General features: G+C 40.6%; 9 protein-coding genes and 1 pseudogene across 10 annotated transcripts; 4 read left to right on the top strand and 6 right to left on the bottom strand.

Moving 5' to 3' along the window:
• Positions 1–148: 148 nt before the first annotated feature.
• On the top strand, positions 149–1,623 carry GCK72_000934 (uncharacterized protein; the record flags this gene model as incomplete). The annotated part of the gene is made up of 7 exons (XM_053722756.1): positions 149–229; positions 280–510; positions 559–675; positions 724–965; positions 1,013–1,105; positions 1,150–1,533; positions 1,578–1,623. The coding sequence occupies 7 exons, from the start codon at positions 149–151 to the stop codon at positions 1,621–1,623; spliced, it is 1,194 nt and encodes a 397-aa protein (XP_053591401.1).
• A 210-nt stretch (positions 1,624–1,833) lies between these two features.
• On the bottom strand, positions 1,834–2,496 carry GCK72_000933 (uncharacterized protein; the record flags this gene model as incomplete). The annotated part of the gene is made up of 4 exons (XM_003098757.2): positions 1,834–1,923; positions 1,969–2,215; positions 2,264–2,437; positions 2,483–2,496. The coding sequence occupies 4 exons, from the start codon at positions 2,494–2,496 to the stop codon at positions 1,834–1,836; spliced, it is 525 nt and encodes a 174-aa protein (XP_003098805.2).
• A 269-nt stretch (positions 2,497–2,765) lies between these two features.
• Positions 2,766–4,434, bottom strand: GCK72_000932 (uncharacterized protein; the record flags this gene model as incomplete). The annotated part of the gene is made up of 4 exons (XM_003098789.2): positions 2,766–2,984; positions 3,029–3,250; positions 3,299–4,258; positions 4,306–4,434. The coding sequence occupies 4 exons, from the start codon at positions 4,432–4,434 to the stop codon at positions 2,766–2,768; spliced, it is 1,530 nt and encodes a 509-aa protein (XP_003098837.2).
• A 167-nt stretch (positions 4,435–4,601) lies between these two features.
• Positions 4,602–5,235, bottom strand: GCK72_000931 (uncharacterized protein; the record flags this gene model as incomplete). The annotated part of the gene is made up of 2 exons (XM_003098771.1): positions 4,602–4,979; positions 5,029–5,235. The coding sequence occupies 2 exons, from the start codon at positions 5,233–5,235 to the stop codon at positions 4,602–4,604; spliced, it is 585 nt and encodes a 194-aa protein (XP_003098819.1).
• A 373-nt stretch (positions 5,236–5,608) lies between these two features.
• GCK72_000930 (uncharacterized protein) lies at positions 5,609–5,899 on the top strand (the record flags this gene model as incomplete). Its single annotated transcript, XM_053722755.1, has 1 exon — positions 5,609–5,899. One exon carries the CDS (start codon positions 5,609–5,611, stop codon positions 5,897–5,899), a length of 291 nt encoding a protein of 96 aa, XP_053591400.1.
• On the bottom strand, positions 5,624–6,806 carry GCK72_000929 (uncharacterized protein; the record flags this gene model as incomplete). Its single annotated transcript, XM_003098769.2, has 3 exons — positions 5,624–5,776; positions 5,825–6,427; positions 6,480–6,806. 3 exons carry the CDS (start codon positions 6,804–6,806, stop codon positions 5,624–5,626), a joined length of 1,083 nt encoding a protein of 360 aa, XP_003098817.2.
• Positions 6,198–6,845, top strand: GCK72_000928 (annotated as a pseudogene). Its single transcript has 2 exons — positions 6,198–6,241; positions 6,638–6,845. Coding segments are annotated over exons 1-2 (252 nt in total).
• Positions 6,846–7,735: 890 nt separating this feature from the next.
• On the top strand, positions 7,736–10,186 carry GCK72_000927 (uncharacterized protein; the record flags this gene model as incomplete). Its single annotated transcript, XM_053722754.1, has 8 exons — positions 7,736–7,791; positions 7,839–8,078; positions 8,198–8,251; positions 8,301–8,351; positions 8,398–8,710; positions 8,759–9,816; positions 9,863–10,041; positions 10,086–10,186. 8 exons carry the CDS (start codon positions 7,736–7,738, stop codon positions 10,184–10,186), a joined length of 2,052 nt encoding a protein of 683 aa, XP_053591399.1.
• Positions 9,875–10,654, bottom strand: GCK72_000926 (uncharacterized protein; the record flags this gene model as incomplete). Its single annotated transcript, XM_053722753.1, has 2 exons — positions 9,875–10,048; positions 10,589–10,654. 2 exons carry the CDS (start codon positions 10,652–10,654, stop codon positions 9,875–9,877), a joined length of 240 nt encoding a protein of 79 aa, XP_053591398.1.
• A 782-nt stretch (positions 10,655–11,436) lies between these two features.
• Positions 11,437–12,989, bottom strand: GCK72_000925 (uncharacterized protein; the record flags this gene model as incomplete). Its single annotated transcript, XM_053722752.1, has 5 exons — positions 11,437–11,937; positions 11,990–12,325; positions 12,376–12,645; positions 12,693–12,773; positions 12,822–12,989. The coding sequence occupies 5 exons, from the start codon at positions 12,987–12,989 to the stop codon at positions 11,437–11,439; spliced, it is 1,356 nt and encodes a 451-aa protein (XP_053591397.1).
• Between the last annotated feature and the right edge of the window lie 233 nt (positions 12,990–13,222).

The following is a 13,222-nucleotide window of genomic DNA, read 5'->3' as shown; positions in this document are numbered from 1 at the left end:
CTTTTTATAAACTGTTATGAGAAACGACGGTTTATTGGGGCAGAATTTTATGCGTGCGTGAAGGTTTAGAAACGCATTTCACGTAGTCTCGTGGCAATTTTCAGAGCAGAATTATCAGAACCATAACTAATCTCAATTCTTATTCAAAATGTCAAAAGATAAGGTATCTTCAAAATCCAGCTCAAGAAGTGAACTTGGCAGTGCATCGTTCTTCTTTTTCAAATGGACTGTAAGAGAAAAACAACCAGAATTTAACGAAAGAACTCCCTGAATTTTCAGGCGAGTTCTTTAGAAGTCTACAAAAAAGCGATAAAAACTAATTATTTGACACCGATAATTGCACATTGTACACGTGCTCGAGAGGGTGATGAGGATGCAAGCAAGAACTTCGATTACAGTGAATTGGGAGCGAATCCACGAATGGTGAAAGATGATCGGGAGGAGATCAGAGCTCGTTTGAAAGATGCGAAGAACAGAGTTTGGACGAATGAAGAGGCGAAACCATCGCTGGTTAGCTAGAAACTCGGGAATTTTAAAGATTTTCATTATATTTTTCAGCCAATAAGTTTAGTGGAACTCTCCACAATATATCGACTGAAAACTCTGGTTAAAATGTGTGAGAAACTTTGGGCAATAATGGGAAGAATGATTGAGTGGTTTGAAGCCAATAAAAGTGTATGTCACCGATTTGTTTCTGTTTAAAATAAAGTTTTGTGTCTCCAGGCATTCAACAAAGTGCGTGAATCGAAAGAAATCTTTGCCCACATCCGTCGAATGTTCGAATCGGTTTGTGCAATGGGTGAGGTGTTCCGATTAACTTCAGTTAATTGGAAAAGCTGTAAAAACTCGAATTTGTTGGAACCGAATGATAGTGAATACACGTGTTCGGAGAATAGTAGACTTGTTATCACTTCTCCTGCGAGTTCATATGTTGGAGAGTTTCAGAGTCAGATTAATTATTATAGGTAGAGTTAATTAGAATGAAATTCGAGATTCTTATACTTCATCTCAGAACACTTGTGTACAATGTCGCTATTTCATTCGGTGTAGTTTTGGAGTACATTTTTAGCTCTGTCAATCGAGAACAGTATGCCATTCAGCAAAAGTGAGTGCTCTCCTTTACAGCAATCTTCTTCAAACATTTCTTAGAGAAATCGCCAATGTTCTCCAAATGCTGCCTCCACAGTACAAGGATATCCAACAGCGTCTGAAATTCTCTCGCCGCACAGCCAGTCTTCTCAATGATCCACCGAAGAATGAGTTTGTCTTCCCTATTATAAACAATGAAGTTTCGGATGAATCGAAAAAAGAATCAGAGAAGAAGTTGGATCAGAAAAAGTCTGCAAAAGTGTCATCGAGCAAATATTATCATGGAAGGACAAATGATGGGAAAAGCGGAAGATCGGATAGAAAATCGACGAGATCTCCGAGTTTGAAGTCTGAACCAACGCAGAAATCTGATAAGAGCAAGAGCAAGAGTAAAAGTAAGAGTAAGAGCAAGTCGAAAAGCAAGAAAAAGTCAACTCTGAAAAAGTGAGACATTAATTGAAAAACAGGAGACACTATTTAATTTTCAGGGTTCTTAGCAAAGGCGGTAGCTCGAAAAAATCGGACAAGGAATGAATTTGTTCCTCTTTTTTTTTCTGTTTGTTTTCAATAAAGACTTTGACTTTTTTGCAGGAAGCTTGCTCTTCATAAAATATTTAAAAATCGCGAAAGCGTTCATAGAAGTGAACTGGAACATGAGTATAGATTGTTTCAGGCCGATGAGTAAGGATAATCAAAAATACACGACGAGTTATCTTGAAAATGCTTTTTGTTAGATCTTGTAGGCTATTGACCCGGTGCGGCCTTCTTTTTGCCATATAAATGATGGTAGGATGGGAGGATCTTTCGGAGGAATTCCAGTTGTACAGTGGGTGTCTGAAAAATGCATTTATTTTCCTGTATTCCGAAGATTTAACTCACCAAATTTGGTGTTATAGTCGTCCTGTGGGCATTCGTCTGTCCGTAAATTGCCACAAAGGGTTCCAGGTTTTGTTTGGCATAAACACGACATCTCGCAGCTACACTACAGTCATCAGACACTGAACATCCATCTTCAAGTACCGCATGAACTCCGATCACATTTCGACTTCCCACATATTTTGCACTACACTTCGAGTGCACTTCAAAGATATTTGAATCGCCAATGATCATTGGTTGGCCTTCACTGCTGAAAATATGGTAATCTAACAAAATAGCTCACTCATCAATATCTTACTTATTTCGAATAACTGAAAATTCTTCAAAAATATTGTTGTCTCCTATATAGATTGGACCATTTGAAGCATCAATAATAACATGTGGATGGACGACACAACCTTCTTTAATTAAAACTTCTCCTTTAATGTCAGCTTCGACACAGACGACTGTACTGCTCGCGATTGAAACTCCTCTGAAATCGAGATTATTATATGAATGAATCAACTGTAAAACTTACCCGTTATCCGCCATCGCTTTATTTCTTTTTCTGAAATGTGCATTACTTTTTGCCACTGATTGCAATATATTTTGCCATAAGTATTCCATAGATATAGAAACAAGAATCAGAGAAAAAGGGAACAGCGGGAGGAACACGACGGTTTCCCACGGCGAGAAAACAATACTTTTTATTCAGTGTTAGACAAAAACTGGGTTGGAAAGGAGAAAACGGGAAGAAATAAGACGAAAAAGAACAACAAGGTACAGAACAGGTCAACAACATTCAATTAAATAGGAATATTTCATTGTGAGATTCGATTCACAGCCACACCGGGAAGATCGTTTTTATCCGGGTAAATCGAAACAAGTGTCTCATTGTCAACAACTCGAACTTGATCAATTGAAAGCGATGGGAATATGATACGACTAGCGATGACAAACTCGTCCATTGTCTTCTTGCATGCTTCCAGTGATTGTTTCGATGAGACTTCGACCCAAATACTTGTGGTTTCAACGTTCAGCTGAAAAAATGTTTTAAAGTGTCATTTCTAAATCAAAAACGCACTTTTGTGCCGTCCGAATTTGTTATAGGTGGCAAACTGATAACAATTTGTTGTGCATCTACCAGGCATGCAAGAATATCCTCATCTTTCACTATATGTAGATATCTGTGCAATGGATCGACTGTACTCCGTTTGCTTCGTTTTCTGGCAAGCTCAGCATCACGTAGAAGACTATCCAACAGTTCAGACGCACTCACACTTGACTTCTTGTTGAGAGCACGAATCTGAAATGAAATCTGTTAAAATTTCAGTGATCTCAGTAAGAAACTTACGTATAATTCGTCCTTTGGAAGAGCCATGTAGCATAGAGGGAGCTGGAACGAGTCGAAACGATGGGTTCCGATTGCGGAAAGTGTTCGATTCTCGCAAAGTGCCGAAGCGTGTAACTTGGTTTGAAGTGCAATAAACTTTTTGAATGCGTCTCCGTTCAAGTCGACATCATTGAAGACGCAGCAGACAAGATAGGGACGGATTTCAGTGACACTCGGGTGCCTTCGAACTGTCAATGTTTCGATTCCTGTCCGGATTGTGATTGGAGAATCCTTTTCAACGTCATCAGATTCAGCGATTTCATTTGATTCTTCTTTCTCGTCTGCTTTCTTTTCAATTGGTTTTCCAACTTTTTTTGCTAAAGCAATAATCGCATTTAGTTTAGCACGTTTGTCATTGGCCAACTTCTGGAAACGACTATCGGAAAATACATTTTTCGATATATCCAGAACTTTCAGCTTGGGGAGGAGATCAATAACAGTCGGCACATCTTTCACTTTATTCTCATCCACTTTCAGCTCTCTCAACTGTTTCAGATTGCTCAAACTACTTGGAATTTCTTCGATCGCATTGTGGGAAAGGATTATGGTATGAAGTTTTGCAGATAAGCTTCGAGAAGTGAGAGATTCTGGAAGTTTTGAAAGACTATTGTTGGATGCATCGAATATATGGAGATTCGAGAGTTTCGACAAATCTGGGAAGCTTGATTCGTTGAGAGCATTGTTATTAAGAATAAGTGATTCCAGATGTTCACATGAAGACAATGAAGGCGGCAAGATATCCAGAGAGTTGTGAGAGATATCAATGAATCGCAGTTTTGGGAAACAGTCGAGAACATCGGGAATCTGTTTCAACTCGTTTTGTGGCAATACCAGTGAGATGAGATTCGTGCACAGTTTGATAGAAGACGACAGATTTTGAAGGGAACATCCAGTGAGGGATAGTAAATTCAATTGAGGCATCTGAAAGTATACTTGCTCTTAAATACATCGATAAGGAGGTCACAAACATTTTCGAAAACCCTCTTTTGTGAGAGATTCGCACTTTCGCTGACCGATTCGAGTCGAACATTTTTCAGTACAATTTCGAAACGATTATTCTCAATAGCTTCTTTCACTTCCGGCTGCTCTTCGAACATTGCGTCTAAAAATTGAAATTGAGAAGCATATTCCCGATAAATAGAAGAAAAATATATAGAATTGAGCATACATATCGTTCCGAAAAATAAAAACTTGAAGAAAAACATTTATAACAAGAAAAACAAAGAAAGAAGAATCTAAAACAAACTAATAACTATAAATATGATTATTTCGATTCGGTAGAAGCTTCGAGCTTTTCTTGAAGAGTAATTTGATGATTTCGGAGAGCATCAGCAAGCAATACGTCGAGAATTGAGTCTGATTGTTCTTGATGAGCTGCCTGAATTGCTGGGAACGGATTTCCATCGATTTCCAAAACTCCAATATCGTAACGCTTCCACACCTCACGTTTGTTTTGAATGAATTGCTGAAGACGTTGGGGCGGTAGACGGAAAAGTGAAGTGAATGGAGAATCTCGGTTTTGGAATCGTGGCACAATCACTTCGTGCATTTTCGTAATCAAATCCTTTTCTGGCAGCCACCACTCCATCATTTCTGCAGTATACTCATCAAGTGGTCCTCTTTCGACTCCCAATTGAATTAACTGCAACAAAAATGTTTTTAACCAAAAATTCATTGAAAACAGTACATACTCTCTCAACGTATGGTCTCGCTTCAACAGCACGATTCCATTTCAGCTCAACTCGCTCTTCTCGAACTGTCCTTGTTACAATTCGACGGAGAACTTCAAGTCGAGCTCGACGGCTTGGCTCAATGCCTCCAGTTTTGAGTTTTTGTGGAGTATGTCCGATTGTGACACCAATCCGTGGCAATGATGCGGCCACTCGATGTGCCGACATTTCTGTCAAAGAAATATATACTTTTGAAAACATCATGTTAAATGGAATTTCAACATAAAAGCGAAAAAGAAAATCTTAATAAAGTTCCCGTAGAAAGAGTCGTTTTGATAGGTGGCCGCCTCGAGTTTTCTCGGTCATCGCTGTATTTACTTTTGGAGGGAAATTGAAAGTGGCCATTTCGCAACAAGCCCACTTTTTGAGATACGGATGCAGACGAAGATTGTTTTCAACAGGGAAATATCAAAGAGGAGGCCAGATACCTTTTCACAGATGAGCTTTCACATTCAAACTTTTCTCATTCATTCACATTTAAAAAAGGGTACAAACTTGAAACTACTCTTTTATACAAATACAATTTTGACGACGACTTATTATGTTCAGAGATGGTTTAAGCAGCGGCCTTCTCGAGCTCGATGAGCTTCTTGACACCATCGTACATCTGGCGAACGGCCTGATACTCGGTGAGCCCAAGACGTTGCTTGTTGGAGATGTCGTAGATTCCTTCCTTCGACTCGGAGTGCTCTCCATGAATTCCACGGATCTGAAAAATTTAAAGATTATATTGGAGCAACAAAAAATTATTACTCACCTGGAGCTTCATGTCGCTGCAGATCTTCTTAAAATCGTCCTTTGCGGAGATCTTCGGCAACTTGATGTGCACTGATGCGCGCACAGTGGTTCCCAAGTTAGTCGGGCAGAAGGTGAGCCATCCGAGTCGTGGATGACGGGCGAATGGAGCCTTGGCGGCAACAAGATTCAATCCTTTGATGAGACGTCCGAGAACTTCACCAACGTTTCCTCCGTTTTGCATTGAAATGATACGCAAGTGGTCCTCCTCATTCACCCAAACCAAGAAGGTTTTCTTCTCGTTGTGGAAAATACCACGTCCATTTGGCCAGTAACGATTGGCGTTGGCAGCCTTCAAGAAACGATCTCCCTCTTTGAACAAGAAGTGGTCAGCGATGAGCTTCTTCTTCGTCTCCTCATCCATTCCAGTCAACGGATAGTACGTTCCCTTGAGCTCGGGATCAGTGATGCTGCTGAAGATATCTTTCATGCGAGATTCCATCATTTTGTAGTTCGTCTCCGAAAGACATGGGTTGAATGGATATCCTTGGAGCGAACGTCCACAACGGATGCGAGTCGACACGATGAACTTTCCCTCTGGGTCAAGATCGGCGAGATCACCAACCTGGAAAACCACAATATAAAAATAATTTCATTTAATTTTTTCTAAAACTTACATTTTTCTCTCCGAGGTCCATAGCTGGCTGGGTGTCAGTGGCTTTGAATCCATTGTGGTACTCCTCAATCACTGGGTTGAAGAGATCCGCGAACAGTGTGTAGCTTTCGGCATCCGGTGCATAGATCCCGACTCCAGAGTCAAGATTCTCTCCTCCAGATTGGATGACGTCGAGAAGCGTGGCTCCGAGACGAGTCCTCTTGGACTTGTTCTTGGCGACAACGTCCTTTGTCAAATGCTTTTTGAGCAAAGAATTGCAATCAGCAGCTCCTTGAAGCTTCGTGAAGATCTCTTCAACGGATTTCTGAACTTCCGGCGTCGCAGTCATCTTTGTGGTGAACAGGCGGATCGATCTTCTAGGCGCTGAAGCTGTAATACTGATTATTTGTTCGTTGAAGCTTCTTATATAGCCGAGATGACGTGGAAACTGACGTGAAAACGTGACGACTTGGGCGGACTCAAAAAAACTAAAACAAGCTTTTGAACTTTTGTTTTTTTCTGTTTGCAATCGACTACTGTTCATATTCTACAGTACCCCAAAACTAAAATCCTCTATTATTCATGAGAGGTTCGGTTTCTTTAGTGTGTTTCATGATACTTTCAATAATCTCCCTTAACTTTTAATATCAGAATTCAGATTTCGATCTAGAAATCATCTTTTATCATCCACTCCGAACCCTTTTCCTGTAAAGTGCGTTTAGCACTGGAGCGTGAAAAACACGCAACACAACGCACGTCAAAGACGCATCGATTTTCTCGCCCGGCGGGTCTCTCGACGAAAACAAACTCTCTTCGTCACAGTTCGTTGAAACCTGCTCTCTCTTCTTCTCTTCTGCTTTTCCTGAACTTTTTTATTCTGTTCGATTTTTTCGTCTGTCATCATTCAAAGCCAATATCAAAAACATTTGGAAAGATCTTAAGGGATTTATGAAAACGATTTTTTGACAGCTTGAAGCTGAATTCATCGCTTTATATTTCTGTGCTTCAGAAGCTTTAGATGATTCGAGCAAGTTCTTTATAACTCGTAGCAGCAGTTCTTGAAACTGGTTTCATTGTGAAACGTCGCTTTATCAATAGTCTATCATTGTGTTTTTCGTTTGATAAGCTTCGAGAAACGTAACGCATATTTCGAATGTATCGATTTTTCAGATAATCTTCATTATCTCATCATCAACTGGGTACAAAATCGGTTTAGATTCGCCGATTTTTTTCGAATTCCGGGTTTCCGTTTGATATAGTCTTATCTAAATATCAACTATGAATACACAATATTACGCGAATCAAAACGGCCAACAGCAACAGCCAGGGCAAGGGTACGAACTACTCTTGGAGTCTTTATATCTCATTTGATTATTTTCAGCTGGTCTTCGTCGTCGTATTCTCAACAAGGCAATGTGGCATCGAGTGGCTACTACAGCGGCGGTTTCGGTCAGACCAGCAGTCCGTCGAACGGGTATGCAATTCAGCAGTCTATGGCTCCAAATGGAATGGGGCAAATGGTTTCTTCCCAACAAACAGGATACATTCCTCCTTATTATCCTGGGCAGCAGCAATTTCAAATGGGCTATTCCGAAAACTTCGAAAACTTTGAAGATAATGGGTGAGAGCAGGTGTATAGTCTGTTGGTGATTGTGTTTGCCTCCTAACCATATGCTTGTTCTTTCTACCTTTGTTGCTGTTGTGTGTCTAAATTATTCAAACTCAATGCTTAATTTACAGGTCGTCCAATGGTTACAACAATTTCTCCGATAGCGGAAATGGCTACAATAATAAGTATGTTTGGACATCATGATTTTCATTTATTTATTAGTAGATGTTACAGCGGAGGAGAGACTAATGGATGGGGAGGCGCATCAGCCGAGTACACCGCTGAGTATGTTTTAATAGTTTTTTTTTTCCACAAAACCAAATTTTTTTAGCAACTTGTTCCATCGTACAAATAGTGGAATCAACTTCGACAAGTATGAAAACATTCCAGTAGAAGTGAGTGGAGATGCAGTTCCTGCTGCCATTGAGAACTTCTCTGAAGCTGGATTCGGACCGGCCGTCATGGAAAATGTTACTCATAGTGGATACACAAAGCCGACTCCAGTGCAAAAGCACTCTATTCCAACTCTGTTGGCAAATCGTGACTTGATGTCGTGTGCTCAAACTGGTTCCGGAAAAACTGCTGCTTTCCTTCTGCCAATTATTCAACATATTATGGCTGGAGGACCAGAAATGATCAAGACAGTAAGTACCTCACATCAAGGTTAACTTTGAACAATATCTCAATTTCAGCCTGCATTCACAAACGGTCGTCGCACCTACTTCCCATCCGCCTTGGTTCTTTCGCCAACTCGTGAACTTGCTATTCAAATTCACAAAGAGGCTTCCAAGTTCAGTTATAAGACCAATCTCCAGACTGCCATACTGTATGGTGGACGCGAAAACTACCGCGATCAAGTCAACCGTCTTCGTAGTGGTGCTCATATTCTTATTGCCACTCCAGGTCGTCTCATCGACATCATTGAGCAAGGATTCATCGGTCTCGCTGGATGCCGTTATCTTGTTCTTGATGAGGCTGATCGCATGCTTGATATGGGATTCGAGCCACAGATCCGGAAGATCGTCGGACAAGGAATGCCAGCAAAGACTGCACGTACAACAGCCATGTTTAGTGCAACCTTCCCGAAAGAAATTCAGCTTCTTGCCAAAGATTTCTTGAAGGAAAACTATGTATTCTTGGCTGTTGGCCGGGTTGGATCTACATCTGAGAACATTGAGCAACGTCTTCTTTGGGTCAACGAGATGGAGAAAAGACAAAACCTCATGGAAATTCTTATGAACGAAGATTCCACCAATTTGGTGTTAGTTTTTGTTGAAACCAAAAGAGGAGCCAATGAATTAGCCTATTTCTTGAATCGTCAGCAAATTCGCTCTGTGTCTATTCATGGAGATCTCAAGCAGATAGAGCGTGAGAGAAACTTGGAAATGTTCCGCTCTGGACAATTCCCTATCCTTGTGGCTACTGCTGTTGCCGCCCGTGGACTTGATATTCCAAATGTTCGTCACGTTATCAACTATGATCTCCCAGGAGATTCTGATGAATACGTTCATCGTATCGGAAGAACAGGACGGTGTGGAAATCTCGGAATTGCCACCAGCTTCTTCAATGACAAGAACAGAGGAATTGGTCGTGATTTGAAAAATTTGATCTTGGAGGCTAACCAAGAAGTGCCAGACTGGCTGCATCAAGTCGCCGCTGAAGGCCGTATCGGAGGTGGTCAACGTGGTGGAAACCGTCGCTTCGGAGCCACTGATTATCGTCGTGGAAACGGAGGTGGATCTTTCGCAGGGTACAGAATTTATTGGGAAAAGTTAAAAATGTCAGCACTTTTTTAGAAACTTCAACTCCTATAACGCTGGCGGACAATCTGCTGGTTTTGGAGGCGGTAGTGGTTTCGGCGGTGCTTTTGGAGCAACACGTCGTCCATTCACCAATGGTGGTTTCGGTGCCCAAAGTTCTCTTTCATCTTCTTCCAATGGCGGAAGCGGTGGCGGGTTTGGAGGTCCAAGAAGAGGTTCGTACTACAAACAGTTCAGTTAATTTAATAATTTGTTTCAGGTGGTTTCAACAATGGTATGAGCCGTCAAAATGGTGGAGGTTTCTACTCCAATGGTGGCCCACCAGCCACTATCGATCACTGGCAAGCCCCACGCGCCTAAGCCAGTTTTGCAAAATTTTAAATAAATCAAACGGAAATCCGGAATTCTCTTTTTTGTATCCTTTTTTATTCCTTAGTTCCGCATCATACTCCTTTTTCCATTAGTAATCTCTTTTCGTTCACCTAATATCCGTTCCCGCCCATTCTTAATTATTCATTTTCTCCCCACAACTTTTCGAACTATTTTGCATGTTCGCCCCTCCATATTCTTCTACCTTTTTTTGTAATTGTGTTTTAATCATAATTTTTCTCAGAGCTTTAAGTGACAACTATTTTAATGGATTTTATGCGTGATTTAGGGTGTTTAACATTTATTTAATTGTCTCCCTCTTCTACCCAACTTGTTGTTGCCTGGCAATTTGTACCATTGTTTTGCTTCTGCCGGTTCGTTAATGTTAAGTACCGTAAGAAGCAATGCAGTTTTATCGTAGTTTTGTAGTTTCCGCTCCCAACGGCCGCTGGAAGGCATCCGAAACGTTAACCGCGTTGGACACTGCTCGGCTTTCATTCTTTATCGGTTGTTTGTAAGCTTTGTTGAAACCCGTTTACATAGTGCTACCCCGTTGTTGATTCGTGATTTTGTGTGTATTTTTACTTGACCCGCTCTAGATTCAACCATCCATCTTCCACGTTTCTTCATCTCATAACCAAAAGAGTTGCGGGTGTCTGATTATACTCTCATAATTGTTCGCAAAATGATCGTCAGTTTATCAGACGGTTGCGAGTTAGGTGTGAAGTACTTGGTTGCTCTCTTGTAATGTTGATCTCCCCTATCTCCCAATCTCTATCATTGTTTTCCTTCAACTGATGTTTGTTATTGAGCCAAGTAATTATCATTTGTTATCTTTTCATTCTTCTCTTAAAGCAGTATGCACGATGATCATAGAACCAACCACTTCATAATACTCAAGTTGCGCTATAACATGTGTCTCGTCAACAGCTATTCCCAAACATGTTTAGGCCGGTTTAGCCGCTGAACAGTCCGTTTCTACCTTCTTTTTTCTTTTAAATGTTTTGCCAATCCCCAACTGCATTCTTGTCTTATATGCACAATTTTTAATTGTCCCATTCTTTACTCCCCTCATTCTATTTTTCTCCCTCTCCCTCTTCACGCACTTATCTCTGTCACTATGAGATTCTTATCCTTTTTTCCATCTTGAACGTTCGCTTTCAGCTCTTTGAGAATAATCTCCTGATGAATAGTTGAATAAACTGTATTTCAGGCGAATTTATTTATTTATCATTCACAAACTATCTCACACCACAATACAACATTTCACCAGTTTCGGAAAGTGAGTATTCACAATTTTGAACAACATATTTATCAAAAGACACTTTCGATTTGTAAACATCTTTGAAATATGGACGAAGTTGTTCCATTGACCAAAGTTTTCGATATTCGAAGAGATGCAACATTCTCTCTTTGACAGTATCCGGAAGATCTTCAGGTCCCAAATAGGTGATAACTTTTCCAAATGAAGCATCAGAAATATCAGCGATTCCTTCGAAAACAGTTTCTTTCACTTCGACTCCAAACGGAAGAATCTTTCCAAGCAGCTCACTGAACTGATTCAATGGCATTTTGCCAGTTCCGTATAGAATGACAACAGTCAGGTCTCGAATCAAATTTTCTTCCGGGAGACGGTACTCATTCTTATCCGGAATCTTCTCGCATCTCGATTTTAGGAACCATTCAATCACTTGATCCGGTACATTTTCAGGAAGATGTTTCCGTAGTCCGTCGAATGAAATCTGAAAATTGCATCGTTAGAATGGACATTTTCAGTTATAGAAAGGCACGAACCGATTCAAGTTTCACATCATTATTTGAGTCCTCATCAATCATTTCAACAATTAAACCTAGCATTTCTCCACGGAACTTATGCGACAAATATCGATATTTTCCGTTGGGAAACTTCACAACTGGCAGGTCGATCAACGCAGTTTTCACTTCTTCAACACTCATTTGAACACTATCCAAAAGGTCTCTTAGTCGGTATCCTTTCAGCTTTTCCTCCTCTTCTCTACCCTTCCAGTCCCATCGTAGTTCTTGCTCACGGAGCATATCCTTGAGGCGACCCACATTGAGCACATCCACAACTGGACAGAGTTCACCGGTCGCATAGCATTTCCCGTCAATCTGAAAAATATTGAATTGGTTAAAAAGTTGAAATATCGAAAGAGACCCACCATTTCTACTTGAAAATTCGGGAGAGTCGGCGAATCGGGAGCCTCCAGTGAGTTATGAAGTAGGAGAACAGTTGTAGCAGATTCTATAATTTTCATCGGGAATGTTGAGTCATCCGTACAAAGAACTGCTTCATCTGTTGTCTCTCCGCGAATTGTCAGCCCTTGTCCCTCTTTGAAGGCGTTCACAACTGATTCATCAACACTGAGAAGCATGAATTCGGATCCTGGAGCAGAGTAAGATGGGGAGAATTCCATTTTTGTCATTGTTTTCTGAAAGAATTTGTATTTCTTAAAAGTTTTGATGTACGGGAACTTACATTCATTGCATTATCGAACGGCCGATTTTTCGAAAGAGTGTCGAATGTGAATTGAGCATCGCCGTGGCGAATCGCTGTGTGCTGAAAATATGTTATTTTTTCTCAAGTAGTTTTGGCAAATTGTTTTACCAATTTCGCCATTAGAGAAGTCTCTTCCGCCTTTTTGTTTGGTGACTCTTGGATAATATCAGAAGAAGCGGTCGGTGTATTTTCATCTCCAACCGGTGCTGGACGCTTTTGAGCAACATCACGTTTGTTAGTTTGTTGTGGTTTAGTTTTTGTGATGAAGCGGTTCATTTTCTGGAAGATATAAATAAGAAAATGTGATTTGAACTTGGCGCAAATTCTCATGGAGTATTTGTCGTAAAGTGTGGGGCATTGAGCGCAAACACCACCACGGCAGATTGCAGACAGAAGAAATTCGTTTTTTACTTTCTTTTTTAAGACTCGATTTCTCCTACTAAATCGTTTTAAATTCATGTTTGGCTTTTGATAAAATTAACTCGGCACCGATAATTCTATAGTATTGA

Source organism: Caenorhabditis remanei, chromosome I, assembly GCF_010183535.1.
Source record: "Caenorhabditis remanei strain PX506 chromosome I, whole genome shotgun sequence".
In the NCBI taxonomy this organism is placed as follows: domain Eukaryota; kingdom Metazoa; phylum Nematoda; class Chromadorea; order Rhabditida; family Rhabditidae; genus Caenorhabditis; species Caenorhabditis remanei.
Note: the sequence above shows the minus strand (reverse complement) of the source record. Positions and strands in the feature narration are given on the sequence as shown.